General features: G+C 56.4%; 6 protein-coding genes across 6 annotated transcripts in view; 2 read left to right on the forward strand and 4 right to left on the reverse strand.

Moving 5' to 3' along the window:
* The window catches only part of VDAG_05536 (mRNA cap methyltransferase), a gene marked incomplete at both ends in the record, with an annotated part of 1,449 nt that extends 671 nt beyond the window's left edge, over positions 1 to 778 (reverse strand). The window contains one exon of the mRNA XM_009652431.1: positions 35 to 778. Within this exon, the coding sequence (XP_009650726.1) occupies positions 35 to 778 (744 nt within the window). The remainder of the gene's footprint in view (positions 1 to 34) is intronic.
* Positions 779 to 1,394: 616 nt separating this feature from the next.
* VDAG_05537 (26S proteasome regulatory subunit RPN7) lies at positions 1,395 to 3,054 on the forward strand (the record flags this gene model as incomplete). The annotated part of the gene is made up of 3 exons (XM_009652432.1): positions 1,395 to 1,853; positions 1,919 to 2,739; positions 2,830 to 3,054. 3 exons carry the CDS (start codon positions 1,395 to 1,397, stop codon positions 3,026 to 3,028), a joined length of 1,479 nt encoding a protein of 492 aa, XP_009650727.1. The 3' UTR covers positions 3,029 to 3,054.
* A 361-nt stretch (positions 3,055 to 3,415) lies between these two features.
* VDAG_05538 (alanine aminotransferase) lies at positions 3,416 to 4,945 on the reverse strand (the record flags this gene model as incomplete). Its single annotated transcript, XM_009652433.1, has 2 exons — positions 3,416 to 4,470; positions 4,540 to 4,945. 2 exons carry the CDS (start codon positions 4,943 to 4,945, stop codon positions 3,416 to 3,418), a joined length of 1,461 nt encoding a protein of 486 aa, XP_009650728.1.
* A 3,268-nt stretch (positions 4,946 to 8,213) lies between these two features.
* On the reverse strand, positions 8,214 to 12,479 carry VDAG_05539 (uncharacterized protein; the record flags this gene model as incomplete). The annotated part of the gene is made up of 3 exons (XM_009652434.1): positions 8,214 to 10,186; positions 10,251 to 10,478; positions 10,532 to 12,479. The coding sequence occupies 3 exons, from the start codon at positions 12,477 to 12,479 to the stop codon at positions 8,214 to 8,216; spliced, it is 4,149 nt and encodes a 1,382-aa protein (XP_009650729.1).
* A 1,517-nt stretch (positions 12,480 to 13,996) lies between these two features.
* Positions 13,997 to 15,175, forward strand: VDAG_05540 (uncharacterized protein). The gene is made up of 2 exons (XM_009652435.1): positions 13,997 to 14,650; positions 14,706 to 15,175. Exons 1-2 carry the CDS (start codon positions 14,440 to 14,442, stop codon positions 14,975 to 14,977), a joined length of 483 nt encoding a protein of 160 aa, XP_009650730.1. The 5' UTR covers positions 13,997 to 14,439; the 3' UTR covers positions 14,978 to 15,175.
* Positions 15,129 to 17,089, reverse strand: VDAG_05541 (WD repeat-containing protein; the record flags this gene model as incomplete). Its single annotated transcript, XM_009652436.1, has 2 exons — positions 15,129 to 15,988; positions 16,045 to 17,089. The coding sequence occupies 2 exons, from the start codon at positions 17,087 to 17,089 to the stop codon at positions 15,129 to 15,131; spliced, it is 1,905 nt and encodes a 634-aa protein (XP_009650731.1).
* Between the last annotated feature and the right edge of the window lie 32 nt (positions 17,090 to 17,121).

The raw sequence follows: 17,121 nt of genomic DNA on the forward strand, positions 1-17,121 counted from the left end.
GCCGGACGACGTCAATGTCCCTCAATGGATTCACCGTAGCAGTCTTTGACATGGAACTGGCAGTCGTTTGTATGCGGGGAGGGGGCCGCCTGTGGCCACCCCTACCACCACGTCCGCCTCCACCACGACTGCTCATCTGACGATAGCGCTCTCTCGCCTGGTCGATACTGACATCGGCGGGGTCAAGACCAACGTAGAGCTGCACGGGCTGAGGTGCCTGTTGCCACTTGCCCAAGTCGCCGCCCTTGCCGCACCCAATGTCGAGAACGAGCAGCTCGTGGCCGCCCGAGCGTCCCTGTTCGCGTGACGCAGGAGTATAGTCCTCGTCAGGCGAGAATTTCTGAATGATGCAGCTCTTGACCCAATTGTTGAAAGATCGGAGGCCCTTGATCTTACTGTCGGTTCTCCTCCAATCGCGCCCTCGTTCGGGGACGCTGTTGTAATGCTGCGTCACGACATCGTTGATGCCTCGTTGACGGGGCTCGAGAGGTGCAGCCAAGGCGGCAGCTTCAAGTGCGCGATCTCTCTCGAGGGCTCGCTGGCGGATGGCCTCTCGCTCGGCTTCGGAGATGCGCGCGCGCGCGCCCGGACGCTTCTGCTTGCGGGGTTGGTGCTCGTTTGGCGACATGGCTCGGCGTTTAGCGGGCTGGAGCTCCTTCGCGTTGTAAGGTTGCGGAAGTTCTTCTGTGTTCTCTGCCTTTCGCTTTCTGGGGGGGTCGAGGTTGTTGGCGCTGTATGGCTGGGGATTTTCCTCGTCGCCGTACCGATCGTCGGCCATGATGAGATGATGGGAAGGATCCGAGCGAGTCTGCTAGTGATGGAAGCGTTGGAGTGACGCAGAAAGGAGAGGTAAAAGTCTTGTTCGTAACAATGTGTTTTGATTGAATATTCAGGGTAGGTACGAGGCAGGTAGGAAGCAGACCCGAAGGAAGGGTCGAGGTCGAGCTCTGTTACTAGCTTCAAACGGACGAGGCAGGCAAGGCAGGGATGAAGAAAGTCGGATCCACTGCACGATTTGCTGTAGAGGTGCACCGTAGAATTGCACCTTTGAACTACGGCAGGCACACACCACATTAGGTACCTAGGTACCTAGGTACCCAGGCAAGCCAGGCTGCTAGGTGATGGGCAGTACGTGTTGCGCTGGAGCCTCACACACCTTACAGCAGGACCAGGGCAGCTGTCCAATCACATCACCCCACCACTGGCAGCGGCACCTTGTACCTTCGAAGTGTATCTGTGACGATCGAAAGCTCTCCAAAGCTGCAATCATCAACTCCAACATCAAACCCGCCAACGTCACACTCCTCACCCCACGACCATCTCCGTCCCAGCTCTTGCTGCCATTCCTTTGCGATCAACACATCTGCATCAGGGAACTCGTCACATCCGCCACCATGGGTTCCGAACCGCAATACGCAAAGTGGCCGCTCCTCCCTCTCTCCCAGCATGTCTTCACCCTCACCAACCCCTACGCCTCCAAGTCAGTCCAGCAGGCCGCTGTCAAGGTCCTCCAAGATGCCATCGCCGAGCACAAGATGGCGCCCTTCTACCGATTCCTCGCACACCCGCTCGAGGGCATCCTCAACACTGTCGGCGAGGGGTCGAGCCAGTCCGTTCCTGGCAAGCCCCCCAGCCGCAAGTCCAGTCTCGTCGGCATGATCGCCACCAAGAGCCAGACCACCATCAACCTGCCGTGGGACGAAGATCTGTACAAGCAGCTAAAATCAGAGAACGACGCCGAGCTCGAGGGCATCCAGAAAGAGGAGGACGAGGCGGTGGAGCAGGCTGGCGACACCGAGGTCCAGGCCGCGCGAGGAAAGAGGGCTGAATTCTGGGCGCGGGTTGGCGACAAGGTGGGTGCCTGCACCGTTCGGACTGCCACGTTGACGTTGCGAGCGAGCTAACATGCGTGGCACAGGACCGCGCCATCACGGCATACGAGGACGTCTTTGAGAAGACGGGCATCCTCGGCACCAAAATCGATCTCGTCCTCGCCATTGTCCGCATGGGCCTCTTCTACGGCGACAAGCTCCTGACGAAGAAGCACATCGAGCGTGCCAAGGCACTCGTTGAGTCGGGCGGTGACTGGGATCGTCGCAACCGTCTCAAGGCCTACGAAGGCCTCCACCTCCTGACGATCCGCTCTTACGCTGCCGCGGCGCCCCTCCTCCTCGACTCCCTCTCCACCTTCACCAGCTACGAGCTCTGCACGTACTCGTCCCTCGTCGTCTACTCTGTGCTCGCCGGTTCCGTCTCGCTGAAACGCGTCGACTTCAAGAGCAAGGTCGTCGACGCCCCCGAGATCAAGGCCATCCTCGGCGACGGCGAGGACAAGATGCTCGCCCTCTCGGGCGCCCTCAGCGCCGGCCCCGGCGCCGACGACTCGAGCTCGGCCGAGGAGGCCTCGACCTCGGTCAAGAAAGGCGCCAAGACGGCGGTCAACCTGACGACACTCGGCTCCAGCACCGAGCAGCCCGAAGCCGAGATGGCCATCGACTTCTCGCCCCTCGCCCAGCTCGTCACGAGCCTGTACAACGGCAGCTACAAGTTCTTCTTCCAGGCCCTCGCCCAGGTCGAGGAGTCCTTCCTCGCCCAGGACCGCTACCTGCACGAGCACAAGCAGTGGTTCGTGCGCGAGATGCGCCTCCGCGCCTACCAGCAGCTGCTGCAGAGCTACCGCGTCGTCGGCCTCGACACCATGGCCACCGACTTTGGCGTCACCGTCGATTTCCTCGATCGGTATGTCCCCCTTCCCCTCTCCAAGGCACACTCGGCAGTGTCGTGCCGAAGAGGCAGCAAGAGATTTCACACTGACTGACATGTTTGCAGTGACCTCGCCCGCTTCATCGCCGCCGGCCGCATCCCCTGCACGATTGACCGCGTCTCCGGCAAGGGCGTCATCGAGACGAACCGACCCGACGACAAGAACAAGCAGTACCAGGACGTCGTCCGCCAAGGTGACCAGCTCATCACGAAGCTGCAAAAGTACGGCCAGGCCGTGCGCCTCAGGGGAAGCGAGAGGGCGTAGACAAGAGCGGCGTCGCAGGCGGGGGCAAGAGGGATGAGTTTGTGTGCGATTATCTGTATGATAGCGATACCTCACAATAGACCAGCCAGATGGAGATGATGGGCTGCGCGGTGATATGGGATATGTGGAGAGGTCACGGTCACGGTCACTTCACGCATTCACACCACGTGTTGAATCGCATACCCAAAAAAATGCTCTATGCAACGCTCTGGATGCCATGGCTGCTAACCAACCCCCATGGCCTCTTTCTTTTTTTCCTCCGCCGCAATCTTCAGTGTCCCAAGGAAAACGAAGGTGTCTTCGATTCATCAGTGTTCCTCCACCATCTTTCCGAGCATCTGTCATTGATCATCATGCGTGCACTTCACTGTGGTCTATGCATGCACTTCAACGAAACTCGTCCATGAACTTCTTGTGAAAGTCGACAATGCGACCGACCCATTCGGTCCCCGGCGCCAGGAAGGTGGTGCGGAAGTGCAGGGTGCCCTCCTTCTGGCCAAAGCCACTGCCGGGCACGACGCAGATGCCCGTGGCCTCGAGCAGGCGTAGGCAGTAGAACTCGTCGGCCTTGCGGCCCTCCTTGGCGGCGGCCTCGGCGGCGCGCGCGGGCAGCCGGATGGTGGGGAAGAGGTACATGCTGCCCTGGGGCGTGCCGCACTCGACGCCCTCCATGTCGGAAAAGGCCTTGTGGAGGGCGACGGCGCGCTCGCGCAGGCCGTTGAAGATGCGGCTGTACTCGCGGTCATAGAGCTCGTACGAGGGCTCGCCGGCGACGGGGGGCCGGACCATGAGCTCGACCATGCACTGGCCGACGACGGGGGCGCAGAGGGTGATGGAGACAAACTTGTAAATCTCGGCCTCGACCTCGGGGGCGAAGCCGACGAGCTCAAAGAAGCCGCCGCGGTGGCCGCACTCGCCGACCATGCCCTTGGAGACGGAGTGCAGGGACGCGAGCTCCTGGTGGTCGAACTTGCCGTCCTTGTTCTCCGACTGCAGGGCGCGCAGCACCTGCTTGAACGAGTAGAAGCGGCCCTCGAAGACGTTGGTCTGGTAGACCTCGTCGGCGAGCACGACAAGCTTCTCCTCGCGCGCAAAGTCGAGAATGGCACGGATGTTGTCCTCGGGCAGCGAGGCACCGGTGGGGTTGCCGGGGTTGATGACGACGAGGGCGCGGACGTCGGTGCCGGCCTCCTTGGCCTTGGCGTGTGCGGTGCGGATCGTGTCGAGGTCGGTGCCCCAGCCCGCGGCCTCGTCGAGGTAGTACGGCACGCAGGTGGCATTGAGGACGGCGAGAGAGGCGGTGTAGAGGGGGTATTGGGGGATGGGGACGAGGACGCCCGTCTTGGGGCCGGCGCAGATGACGTTGAGCAGAGTGTTGACGCCCGAGGATGCGCCGCCAGAGAGGTAGATCTTGGAGGGGTCGGCAGGGAAGCCATCGCGACCTAGAGAAGAATTGTTAGGGCGAAACGTTGCTGTTGGCAGGGTGCAGGGAGGGGTCGATTGTGACTCACGCTCAATGAACTTGGCGATGCTCTCCTTGATCGCAGGCACGCCGGCACTGGCACTGTAGGCGCCCACAGAGCCGACCTTGCTCAGCAACCACTCGGCACGCTCAATGACGTCGGTCTTGTAGCCCAGCTGGTTCGTGAGAACGTCCTTGTGCTCGAGCAGCAGGGGGTTCTCCATGAGACTCAGGACCTGTCGGAAGAAGGTGATGGGCTTCTGGTCGAGCTGCTGGGGGTTGCCAATGTTGGCGGAGATGACCTGGTCGAAAGGAAGGTCCTTGTCGCCCTTGGCGAGCTTCGCTCGGTACTCCTCGGACTTGACGGCAAGTTCGCCGCGGACAGCGTACTGGGCGGCGACGACATTGGGATTGATGTTTTGCGCGTTCAGGCGCGGGCCGGGCTTTGTGGACATGACGCGTCGCTGCTGTCGGAAAGGCTGCTGCTGGTTGCTGTTGCTGCGACTCTCGAACGGAAGCGTCGAGGGAGGTTGTTGGTGGTGAGCTCGGCGTGGCGGGGCAATCTGTGTTGAAGATCGCGGGGTATCTAGAAAGCGTCGCAAATTCAAGTTAACAGGCTGACTCGAACAGACCGCCTGCGGATCCGCTTTATTTGTATGCTAGGAGAGCAGAGACTGAGCAATTTGTAGGTAATAGTGGAGGTGAATTGGAAACGTATGGCCACACTAATGGCTGTTACCTTCTTGAGACGGGTGAATCAGGGTGCAAAAAGTCTTCGGCATAGCAAAGTCAAAGTGCAACAATCGCAGATGGGGAAACGACGTGGCGGACAGCATGGGTTTTGAAGGGGGCATGGGGAATCAATGTCAGGAACAAGCTTCACTTAGGACTCTAGACAAGGCCCAACCAAGCCATGACACTCGACCGTGGGCCGTGTGAACAGCAAACATGCCACCCACGAAACCGACGCGGCGGGTGTGAGCGGGATGATCAGCGCACTATTCCTGTCGTGTCGTCTGATGACCCGTTCTCCCACAGCACCTGAAGCACTGCACCTGATGCGAGTAGGCAACAATGTTGGCAGGCAGGTAGAAAGCCTGGTCATGGCAAGACACGGACGGCCCTGTCGGGCTTGGGACGCGGGATGCGGCGTCGACACTGGTCAACCGGCCTGACCCGCGGTATCTGCTCGTCATGGATCAGGGTAGTCCAATTCCCGAGTTCCCCAGCTGCAAGTGCCAAAACAGCCTCCTTCGAGCGATGGTAACCGGGCAGCCGGCGGGCGGTCTGCCGCGTGTTTGGTCCGACGGCTCTTTGGTCTGGAGCTACCTCGCTGACTTGGATCCCTGCCCCAAGAGCAAACTCCGGTTTCGGGGGGAGGGGGGGGGGGGGGGCAGCCGGGGAGAGTTTCGAGGCGGCGAGGGTCGTGGATAGGCGTCGTTTGGGGCCACTTTTGGGGGTACACATCTTTGGGGGTTACAGGCGTACAAGGCGAAAGCTTGAGTCATAGCTTTCCTTCTCTCGATACACAGCTTGCTGATTGCCAAGAGCCTCCAAAGGCGCAGGGCTTTGTGACTTGATCTGGCCTGTGGTCTGTGGTCGATGGATTCGATGGATTCGATGGATGCGATAAGTCAATTGTGCTAGCTCGACGCGATAGCTCACTCGAGATAAAAACGTGGAGCCGGCGTACGAGGGGTCTGCGTATGAAGGGTCGGCGTGCGAGGGGGGGGGGATTGTTTGCTCGATCAATGTCGACAGGTGCTCAAACGTAAGAGAAAGAAAGTGGGGAGCTTCACCTTGCAGGCGCGAGTGTGCCAGACACAGCGATCTGCGACTGGCCGCCGCCAGTCTGACATGACCAGCAAAGGCAACGCCTGGATCGTGTCGCAGCCGCACAAGCGCGGCGAGGGACTGACGAGTCGCGGACGACGACACGGTCGCCATGACGGATGCAGGCGGTCGAGTCGATTGGATGCGTCGGGGGAGGGAGGCTTGATGCGCGTCGCAGGGCAAAGGCAAGAGAGAAGAGTGGGAGTAAGCAAAGAGAAGAGAAGGGCGAAAGACTGGTCTCTTATTGCGGGCTGCTGCGACACACTCACACACGGTCTTTCCTCACCGATCCTTTTGCTCTGTTGAGGCCCAGACCAAAACGGAACAGAGCACACCACGATGAATTAGGGTCCAGGTCGGTCAGAAAAGTCCCGCCGGGCCACGAGCCACGAGGTACTAGGGGGTCGACGAGAGTCAGGCTGGTCTGGCAAGGAGGGGGCCTGTGGTCGAGAAGAGAGGTTCCCCCCAGTTCGTTTGATAAGAAACGTCTATAAGCGCGATAGACACGGAGCGGGCAGCGGCGAGGCGAGGCTCTATCACGCAAATGGAAGGCGGGGCCAGCCGTGCAACTGTAACTGTCGCTGCGGGTTTCGGTCTGCTATGGGACTGGAAATAGCAGCAGGGTAACTGGTCGTGATGATCCAGACGTGGAATTCTTGTTGCCAGGTTTGGTCCAAGGTCAGGTACAGAGACGGTTTCACCTTTGCGACCGACCGATCCGATCCTTAAAGCTTTGGAGGAGCAGCTCATTTTAGCAACCACTCAAGAAAGACGTGATTACAAGTACCATGTAGAGCGACAGGCACGTACCAGCTGCAGCTCCACTTCTTGGACATGCGATCTTTCCGTGAGCTCCCAGCTGACAGCAGCTGCTACATACTGAGCATCGGCCCGTCCTTCCTCCCGTCGAATCTCGAATCCAAAAACTTCCCGATACCGAGACGTCGACGCCATTGAACCCCATCGTACGCCGGAGCGCACGCTCAATTCCTCACGACTCCGAACCAGCGCCAACCACCCCCACGTCCAACAAGACCTCCAAGATGGCGAAGAAGAGTGAGGCCACATGTTCCCCCTCCTCCTCCAGCGATCGGAAGCAAAGACTGCGTCCAAAGGCTAACGTACGCGCCCGCCCGACACAGCCAAGGCCCGTGTCATCACCGTCCGCCTCCTGTCCATGGCCATGACGGGCTTCTTCTACACATTCAACCGCACCCGCACCGCCTCACCGATGAGCATGCTCAAATACGATCCCATCAGTACGTCTGTCATTGTTCCTCTTCTGCATTGCCCGTCTTGGGTCCATCGCTCGCATAGCCTCCCGACACAAAGCGTTTTTGCAACGACGAGCCTCTCCCGTTCGGTCGAACGGCCTGCTTTCCAATATTCAACGCTAATTACAACACTACAGTCAGGAGGAAAGTCTTGTTCCTCGAGCAGAAGCGGAAAGGCAGGTAGACGCGCCTAAGCCTTGAAAGTCGAGACCAGTATTTACAGATGTACCAACAATGACACGATATCACGGGGCGCTCGCCCGTATCTCCCACGGCTCTCTAGTCATGCGTGAGGAGGGAAGAACGAGACGATGTACCAACAATACCAGTTCTTCAAGGAGTATTTCTTCTAGAGAAAGAATAACAAATGGATTGCAATGGATAGAATCTTTGCATGAGAATCGCCACCTTGTAGCATACAATAAGCCCGCCTCCACATCGTCCCAAATTTGGCTGACCTCTGCGTCCAATCTAATCCGAGGGAAAAGAATGATAACAAGTACAGAGAGACTTCGAGGCATGCCGCCCGACAACTTGTGTCTTGTTGAGATGCCTACTCATCCAGCGCTTCTGTGCCGCCGAAACACGTCCACAACAAAATGACAGCTTCAGTCGATCAAGAAACGGCCATCGTCTCTTTGACAGGATTCAGTTTGGAATATGTCTTCGTCACCTTTCTCGGACGATCACGCTGCTCTGCTGGACACAACTTTGGCCCCGCTGTCGCGCCAGAGCTGCCGGGTTTGGTCGAAAAGTGACGGGAGACCTCTTCTGCTTCCGTTACATCTTCGATGTCATCGTCCACCCGTGGTCTCTTGCTTTCTGTGACGCTTTCGAACTGTCCTGGCCGCTTGCCTTTGATTGCCTGCAAGCTCGGGCCTGGGGCTTGCAGCTCACGCCGCTGACGTTCTATGGGACTAAGTAGGCCAGACTCTCGGAACCTTGCATGGTGGCCCATCGCGCTGCTTTGGAGCGACCTTGTCATGGCACGATTGTCAGCGACATGGTCAAAAGTCTTGACGTGCCCGACCACCGGTTGGTCATATGCCCTGAGGCCTGAGGGGAGCCCGCTTTTCCTTATGGCTGGAGTGAACTTAAACGGGCCACCTGAGATGGGCTCAAACACCTTCGAGTCAGTGGTAGGGCGACGACGCAGTATCGATTTTGTCGGTCCCATAACTCTTCTCTGTGTGCGCTCTTCGTCATTGGACACCTTTTGCAGGGCTTCGCACGCTTCTGATTGACTAGGTGTCCGTAGCACGATACGTTTCTCGCGGAGCTGGACGACGACCGCCGTAGGGGAGACATCGTTGTCATGGTCGTGCTGAGAGCTGTTTTGCTCATCGCCGCGTGGCTTGGAATGTTCGAGGCTTACAGATTCCAAATCGAACTGTCTAACAGGAGCAGGGCCAACAGTGTTGCTCATCCTTGTCTCGGCTGCTTCTGTTTCTGCCAAACAAGACTGGTGCGTGTGGTGTAGGACTCGTTGTATCGCGAGCATTGTCTGGAACTGTTCGTTCATGCCCTCCACATCTACTGCACGCTCCTCCAGTATTCTCAACTGTTGTTTGGCCACCAAGAGCTCATTGTTGGTTTGCTTGAGCCTGTTGAGAGCGTTGTTATCCATGGGAGACTGACTTGGACTCTTTAGCCTATGAGTTAGATTGGCGATTCGCTGCTCGGCGTCAACCAGATCTCTGCGTAATCTTGCTGTCTCGGCTGTTGCATCTTGCTCTAGGGTAGGAACATGCCTGGGAGACGCGTCCTGTTCATTTCGGACGTCGCTACGCACGACGATAGTATCCTCGAAAACAACGTCGCATCCGCTATTTGTTGTCCCGCGATACTCCGTCTGCATCGCAGCATCGATAGTGTCACTGACAATCGAACGAAGAGGCTCCTCCCTTTTCTGCTGCAAACTCTCATGGATGTTCGCAAGACTCTCTTTGATGTCTCCAGTGTCTTTTTGGCGCATTTCAGCCTGGTCTCGCAGTTGGCTCTCCATGTCGCAGATCTTCAATGTCTTGACGTTAGCCTCTTCCTGCAGCCTAGAGATTTCAAGCTCCATGTTCTTTTTCAGAAGAGCAATTTCGTTTTGGTGAGTTACATTGAGGTCTTGAATCTGCTGCTGCAGGATGGTGCTCTGGGCGTCCTTATTAGACAATGCCTGTCGAAGCTCTGCGATATCGTCCGCCATAGTCGCTTCCTGATTTGCAGTACTTTCGAGGCTCGCGATCTGAAGGCGCAGGCCTTGGGCTTCTTCCGTTTTCTTTTCATGCGAAAGCTCAACTTCTTTTAGTTGGCGGTATCGAACATCGAGAAGCGTCGCACATTGAGTCTTCTCTTCAGCCATCTCAATAAGCTCCTGGCGCATATCTGCCTCGCGAAAGCAGTGTCCTTCCAACTGCGTACTGAGCTGATTCTGGATGCTCTCTTGGAATTGGGTCATTGAATGTCGTAAATCCACCTGACTGGTGTTGGTTGTGCGTAGCGCAGCTCCAAGCTCATCGAAATGCCCCTTGAGCACCGCTGTGAGGCCGTTGATCATCTCATCCCGGCGCTGGAGCTCTTGGTCGCGTGAGGAGACAGCTGCAAGTATTTCATCCACTCTGTATCCCGGTCAGCCCAGTTTCTATTCTGTAAGCGTCATGACCTTGCCTTTTGAGTAAAAGATCAGATTCTTCGGCTTTTGTGAGTTCTTTGTCACTCGCTATCTGCGCTAGGATCTGTTCCATCCCCGCTCGAAAACTTTCCGATAACTTGTCGTGTTGATTTTGGTCGTCGAGCTGACTCTCCAGGTTGTTTGATCTCTCCACTTCTTGCAAAAGCTGCTGCTGAGTATCTTGTAGCTTTGCCTCGATATCTCTGAGCGTGGCATTGACTTTACGTGTTTCAGCCAGGGGACTCTAGAGCTTGAGTTCATTGACGACTCACCTGTGTCAGATTCTCTCCGTGAAAATGCACGACAAGCTTCAAGAGCCTTGGAGAGATCGTCGCGCACCAGCTCTCCTCTGGCAATGGCTCGTTCACTCTCATCATGACTCTTCCGCTTCATTTCTTCAGCGTCCAGGATCGCTCGGTCAACGAAGGCTTTTTGATGCCTGTAGAACCTTTGCTGCTCGTCAAGAGCCTCGTTGAAGCGCATTTTGTAGTCTGCGAGTCGCGTTGCCATTTTGCCATACCTGCTTTTGTGTTCCTCAATTTCGTTCTTCAACCTTTGAACCTCCTCATCTGCCTGAGCCTTTTTACATTGCATCTCTTTCACCTCGGCTTGAACCTGCTTGTATTTCTGTTGGAGGTCCTGAGTATCAGCATGGAGTTGGTCGTAATCTGCGGCGATAGAATCCCTTTCACGACCACATTTGATTAACTGGCGTTTCCCAACCTCTATCCGCTCTCTCATTGCTGCGACCTCGGCCTCTTTACGCTCAATAGTATCGCATTTCCCACTCATCAGGGCGGCTTGCAGCTGCAACTTAGCACTTAGCTTCTTCTCCTTCCTCTCGGAGTCCTCAAGTCTAGCAGTCCACTCGGCAAACGTCTTCTGCATTTCGGCTCGGCTGTCGGAGCGGTACTTGCTCTTTTCAACTGCTGAATCTCGACGTCTCGAAGTGTTGGAGTCTCTTGACATTGCGGAATAGGCCGATGGACTCGAAGGCTTGATTGAACACACAGGGCGACTTGTCTGATGTGCGTGACCCGAACGGCGGCTGTCATAGTCAACGTTCTTCATTTTACGTGCACTAGGCATCGCCAAATCTGCCATAGCAGCCTCTGGGGGGGCGGGTGTATCTGGACAATTCTGTGGAAATCGCATCCGGCCTGGAGAATGATGCAGCTGAACATCTGGTTTGTAACCACGCGGACTGTGGTCGACTCGCCCTCGAGTCAGCCGATCGCTATGTTCTGTACTGGCACCCGAGTTTCTGAATTTTGTTGAAGTTGTTGCTATTTTGAGGCTCCTGCTATTGGTCTCTGGTATGGATGGCGTCTGCTGTTCGATGCTATGAAGATGGTCATCCCGATGGATACTTCGATCTTTCGAGCACTGCTCAGTGGGCTGGAGAGGGGAGCCAGCGCTGAAGTTGGGGTGGCGATCATGATCCTCTGTGCTGTTGGGTTGTAATCCGGGGCCACTAAGAGGCCGAGACGTATTCCGCGCCTCTGAGCTGCCGTAACCCGAGAAGTATCGTGAAACACCTGGAGCGAGGGCTTCCTCGCGTGGCTCAGGAGCCTTATTGATACATTTGGGGGAGCTGAGTGACCGGGGCCGTGTGAACGAGTCGGAGGGTAGGTGTTCTACCACAGTCTTCATTAATACTGGTGCAGGCTGGCCAGCAACAGGCTCAGTGGTCAAGTGCGTTGTTTCATCGACACCCATGGTTTGTGGATCAGATACAATGAAGTCAACTCCCGAGTTTTGAGCCGCAGAGATGTTACTTTTTGGCTGGCGTTCATCTTGAGCTGTGGGGACGTATGGTTTAGCTTGTGGTCCAGAGAACTGGTCCCGACTAAAAGAGGGTGCTGCCTGGAACGAATAACCGGTATCGTCCACGACAGACTCCAGGCTTGTAGCTGGCTTAGTGAAGCGCTTCACTTGGCCTGCTTTCAGGGATTGCTTTTCGATGGCGCCGTCAGAACCACCAGGTATAGTGTTAACAGCGCCAGGGGTATCGTTGGACTGGGCCGTCCTGGGACACTTCATTTGAGAGTCCTCCACCAGAATAGACTCTTCTATCTCCTCATCACATTGCTGTACTGGTGAAGCCTTGCGATCTGATGATCCAGGGATCACGGAGGCGTTCTTCGAGACATCGCTACTGACCTGGCTAGCTGTCGGGCCAGGGCCACAGTGAGCTCCCAATAGCGAAGGCGACAGCATGGTTCTGCTTGCACAGGGAACGACAAACCACGACACTATGTGTTCGGACGCAAGTGATTTGAACAATGACCCGACGACTCCGAGGTCTGGCCCTGGGTGCTTGGCGGTGTGACCTGTGCCTGTTTGGATATTGGGGATTGCGAGGCTCCTTTTAGACAGGCAGAGGCTGAAGTCAAATGAGAAGAGCCCCCAATGCTGGTGTCGACGCTGATGATGCTTTCGTCGCGATTGAAAAACCCTGGCCCTGACGAGAACATGAGATGGCCACCAGGCTTGTGGGGTTTCAGGAACAGTCCTGACCCTGGAGATGAGGGCATATCACGAGAGTGGAAAAAATCCTGGTGTCACTCCTCGTCTTCGTCCTGCGCGGATTGTCAGGGAAGCCACGTTCCAGCACCCCAAAGCCAATATTTGCAACCATTTGTAATGACTGAGGAGGAAGTACCTAAGGAGAGGAAGCTGCCACTTGCTTGCCAATTTCAAGATCGGCCTTTGTAAGGCACTTGCCGCTTTGTTTTCAGTGTAGACGGCAAGCACTCAGATAATGGTAAGGGCAGCTGCTGCCAAACGGACGTTCATGTGGGGTGACGCTGCCGTCATCTCATCACCCTGCTGGCCACAGCATTGGGCCGTTGCACTTGCTTTGGGTGCCTTTTGCCAATGTTGATACCGAAAGCTGTGATTAAGGTACCTAAGGTATTGAGGTAAGTACGCAGATGCTCGATCCAGGCATGACTGTCAAAGATTATGTATGGGAAGCGATGATGACTGATACTGTCATATGCGCCTGCTTCCATTCCACCGCCGTGTACAGGCGCATTGATCAAGTGCAGACAATACTGCATCTTGCGAAATGGCGTAACTGCAACAATGCGGCCCTCGGCAGTCATGTTCCTGCCAGTCGTGACCACTCCCACGGTTCGGCAATCCGCTCATCAGCACACAAGACAGGGATCGTGTGGGCGGACACAAACTTGGCAACACTTTTGACGTGTCAAGCAGCTCTACCAGTCTCCAGGAGCCAGCGAGCCGGGCGGTAAATGATACAGCCCAAAAATGTCCAAAGCTGCCGAACGAGCGAGATATCAACTCTATCATCGGACGAAGGCAGGGCGCAGTCAGTTGTACCAGCATTAACGGTGTGACAAGGTCAACAACAATGCTGTGATGACTTCGGAGCCAGATGCAGGGCGACAGCACGTCGTTAGACCCATCACAACAGCCCATCACACTGAGAAAAGCAGTGCAGTGCCCGTTGCCCACGTCGTGCACCGGCGCTATTGATCGGCCAGCGATATCACTGCCGTTAAGAAACCCCGCCAGGACTGCAGCTCGCCATGCTCCTCGCGTGCACTGATTCGGCGGTGCATGAGTGAGCAAAGATGTGACGGCGGAAAAAGCGAACGACGTCTGAATCCTGGAGGCGCCCATCAAGGCACCAATCTGCTGATTGGTGGGTCCCTTCAGGGGTGCATGCCCAGAGGCGCCGCATGCCGGCGCTTCGAGTGATCACCACCACCAATGAACGCATCACGGCACACTGGCACTTGTCTCGACAAGCACTGTCTACGAGCCAATCCTCTCACGAAACGAGTAAAGCGACGATATCGTCTCGGGGACGATACGTGGGAAGAGACCTGCATGCGCCCATCACATGGAACGAGGTGGGGTGACAGGCTGGTCAGGGGCACCTAGTGACCGCATGGCAGACATGGGGTTGACTGGCTTGGTTGAAGAACATCTGGATGAGCCGACGGCTTGAGCAAAAGACTTTGGATTGTATATACCGACAGCTGGGCCGCTCTCGTTTGCACCGGGTATCGTTCCATCTATCTACTTTGTCGTACGGGGTTTGCTGTGCAAATTGCTCGACAAGGCCGTCTACCAACCGTCCCCTCGTTACGGTATCATACAAACATCCAAGTCTTACACCCTTGTCCTCACATCTTGCCGATACATCATGGCATCCCAAACATCGCACGATTTCCCTCTCGCCACCGAAGATTACTATAACGGTGATGGTGCGAGCGGTCAGGAAAACTCCGGGGCCGCAGATCATGCCGTTGATAGCGAGGCTGGTGCCTCTGGCGACAGCTCTGGTGCAATCAGCATCTCCGAAGAGGCCTTGATCGCCATCATTGTTGTGGTTTCCATCATCGCCGCCCTCGGCAGTAAGTCTTCCTTCCATTTTGGCAGACGCGAAACCGCAGCTCTGACGCATGACAGTCGGAATGGCCGTTCTCTTCTATGTCGCCAAAAAGCGCGAGTGGAAAATCAGAGAAAACCTTCGCCGGTCGGCGCGTAAGGTTGTCACAGCTCTTACACCTCGTCGAACCGAATTTCCCAAAGAGGTCAAGGATTCCCTCGGCAGGTCCCGCCGCGGCCGTACAAAGCTTGATGATGTACCGCCGACTCCTCGACTCCGGCCCGAAGACCTGGAGAAGGGTATGGCGATAGAGTTGCAGTTGAAGGACAAGAAGAAGTGGGGAAGGAAATAGGGCTCATAAGGGAAGCTTGGCTGTCAGGATTCACCTGTCCCTTGGCGCGTTCACGAACTCAGCAGCTCGACGGTAGCCTGGTGCAGAGAGCTTTTGAGGAACCTCCATTGTGTAAAACATGGCCGTTGGGTATTCTTGTTAGGCGTTGAATTTAGAGTTTCCTGAAAGTGTTGGAGCTCGCGCTCCTCCTCGGACCAGACTTTTTCTCCCTCGGCTCCGAATCGAACTGTTGGGGCTTCTTCTTGTGTCTTGGTGCCGGCACAAAGCTGACCTGTCGCTCGCCCACAACATCCCCGCGGACCTTGGACACCCTGCCCGACTTTTGTGAGCGGGACCCCAATGCTGTGTCCTTCGGGCCATTGCCCTTGGACGACGAAGAAACCCTCATGACAATATCCGCTGGGGTCTGCTTCGGCTGCCGGGAAGGCTCGTTGGAATCGTCCTCCTTGCCCTGAGAATCCCTGACAGGCGCTCCAGACCGCGCATATGGTGTGCTGCTGGGGTTGAGCTGGTGGTATTCGCGACTCGTCTCGTCGACCTTGAACGCCTCGTCCTCGAAGATCTTGGCGAAACGGTCGTCGCCCAACATGCCGGCCTCGACATCCACCTTCTCTCTGTTCTCCTGGCGCTGAAGGAGCTTGTCGGCGAGCTTTTGGTTGACCTTGACCTTCTTCTTGCCGCGGATGCGGCTCTCGCGCTCCTTCTCCACCTTCTCCTTGATACGTTTCGTCTTCTCCTCCTCCCAGATGTACGGGTTTGCGATGAGGCGGGCCTGGTCGTACAGTTTCGAGGCGACAAAGTAACCGTGCATGTAAGGGCGGAGCAGATTGGTCTTGCCGATGAGATGGGCCAAGCTGAGAGACTTGAGCTCGGCGAGGGTAAGGAATTTGTAGTTATCATAGGTTTCCGTGGGGACTTCTTCAGCCATCTCCTCAACCATGTTGTCGAGGAAGGAGCACCACTTCGGGGCGGGTCCGAGACTGGGGATGAAGAACGAGTGTTGCTGCTGGCCTGGCCGGGAGTGTCAGCTAGCTTTCGGATCAATAGACTTTGTATTTGAAACAAACCTTCATTGGCGGTGAGAAGCATGCCTGTGTCTTTGCACCAGGCCACGTCGTTGAGATCCACGATGGGCTCGACGGAAGTGAACGGCTCGCCATCTAGCTCGTCCCAGATCTTGATAATTCTTTTGTCCGCCGACATGACCTTCTTTTCTTGAGACGCGGTCGTCATGTGAATTAACTTCTTGATCGGGAAGCCATAACCTTGATCCTTGGAAAGGAGGGGAATAGGTCGGCGCATATCGAATAGCTGCACCATGCCGTTCGCGGAACCCGTGGCTAGCGACAGCCCAGAGCTGCTGAAGTCAAGTGCTGTAATGCCACCCTCTTGGCTGGACAGAAGGGCGACACGCGACTTTGACCTCGGATCCCAGAACTCGACAGTGCCGATTGATGTGCCAAACGCAGCCAGTCCGTGTGATCTCTCGGCGATGGCCGCCGTGTTCACACTGCCGGCGCCAATGCTTCCTTGCAAGCCGGCGCCAGGCTCGTCCCCACCGACATCAACCTGGAACGACTTCATGAACCTTCCAACCTCAAGGTTGAGACGGAACACTTCGCCGAACCCGTCTGAGTCGACACCCACGGAAGGAACGTAGACCTCGGCTGATTGCCTATCGTAGACCAAGTCTCTGCCATATCGGGGAATGCGAATGCCGTAGTGAAGTCCCATCGGTGTGTGTAGTTCGAGTCGTCGGTCGGTTTGTAGGAGGAGGGTCTTGGAGTAATCGGAAGAAAGAATGGCGAGCTTCTCAGTCAAGGACTCGGTATGGCGTGCAAAAGACAGACAAAGTTGCGAAAGAGTGTGGACGTGGATCTGAGGCTTGTATGTTCCTGCGCTGACCGACCACTCGCCGTCCTCACTGACTGCAATGCAGTTGCTTGCCTCCTCGAATTCGAAATCCTGCAGAAGCTCAACACGATTCTGGTACTCGAGATCATTCTTCAGCGATCGCTTTCTCCTGCGCGCCAGCCAGTCGGGAAGGGGCCTGGCAGTCGATGCGCCGGAGATGGTGTAAACCGGGACGGTGCCCGGGTTCGTGAGCTTCATGTCGACGATAGACTATCACCAGACGTATGGTG

Source organism: Verticillium dahliae, genomic scaffold, assembly GCF_000150675.1.
Source record: "Verticillium dahliae VdLs.17 supercont1.10 genomic scaffold, whole genome shotgun sequence".
NCBI classification, from domain to species: domain Eukaryota; kingdom Fungi; phylum Ascomycota; class Sordariomycetes; order Glomerellales; family Plectosphaerellaceae; genus Verticillium; species Verticillium dahliae.

What these genes read in the sequence shown, in the direction of transcription:
- VDAG_05540 (XM_009652435.1), top strand. Translation starts at nt 14,440, where the DNA reads ATGGCATCCCAAACATCGCACGATTTCCCTCTCGCCACCGAAGATTAC. An exon ending in CATCATCGCCGCCCTCGGCA is followed by an intron (nt 14,651 to 14,705) that starts GTAAGTCTTCCT and finishes GACGCATGACAG; the next exon opens with TCGGAATGGCCGTTCTCTTC.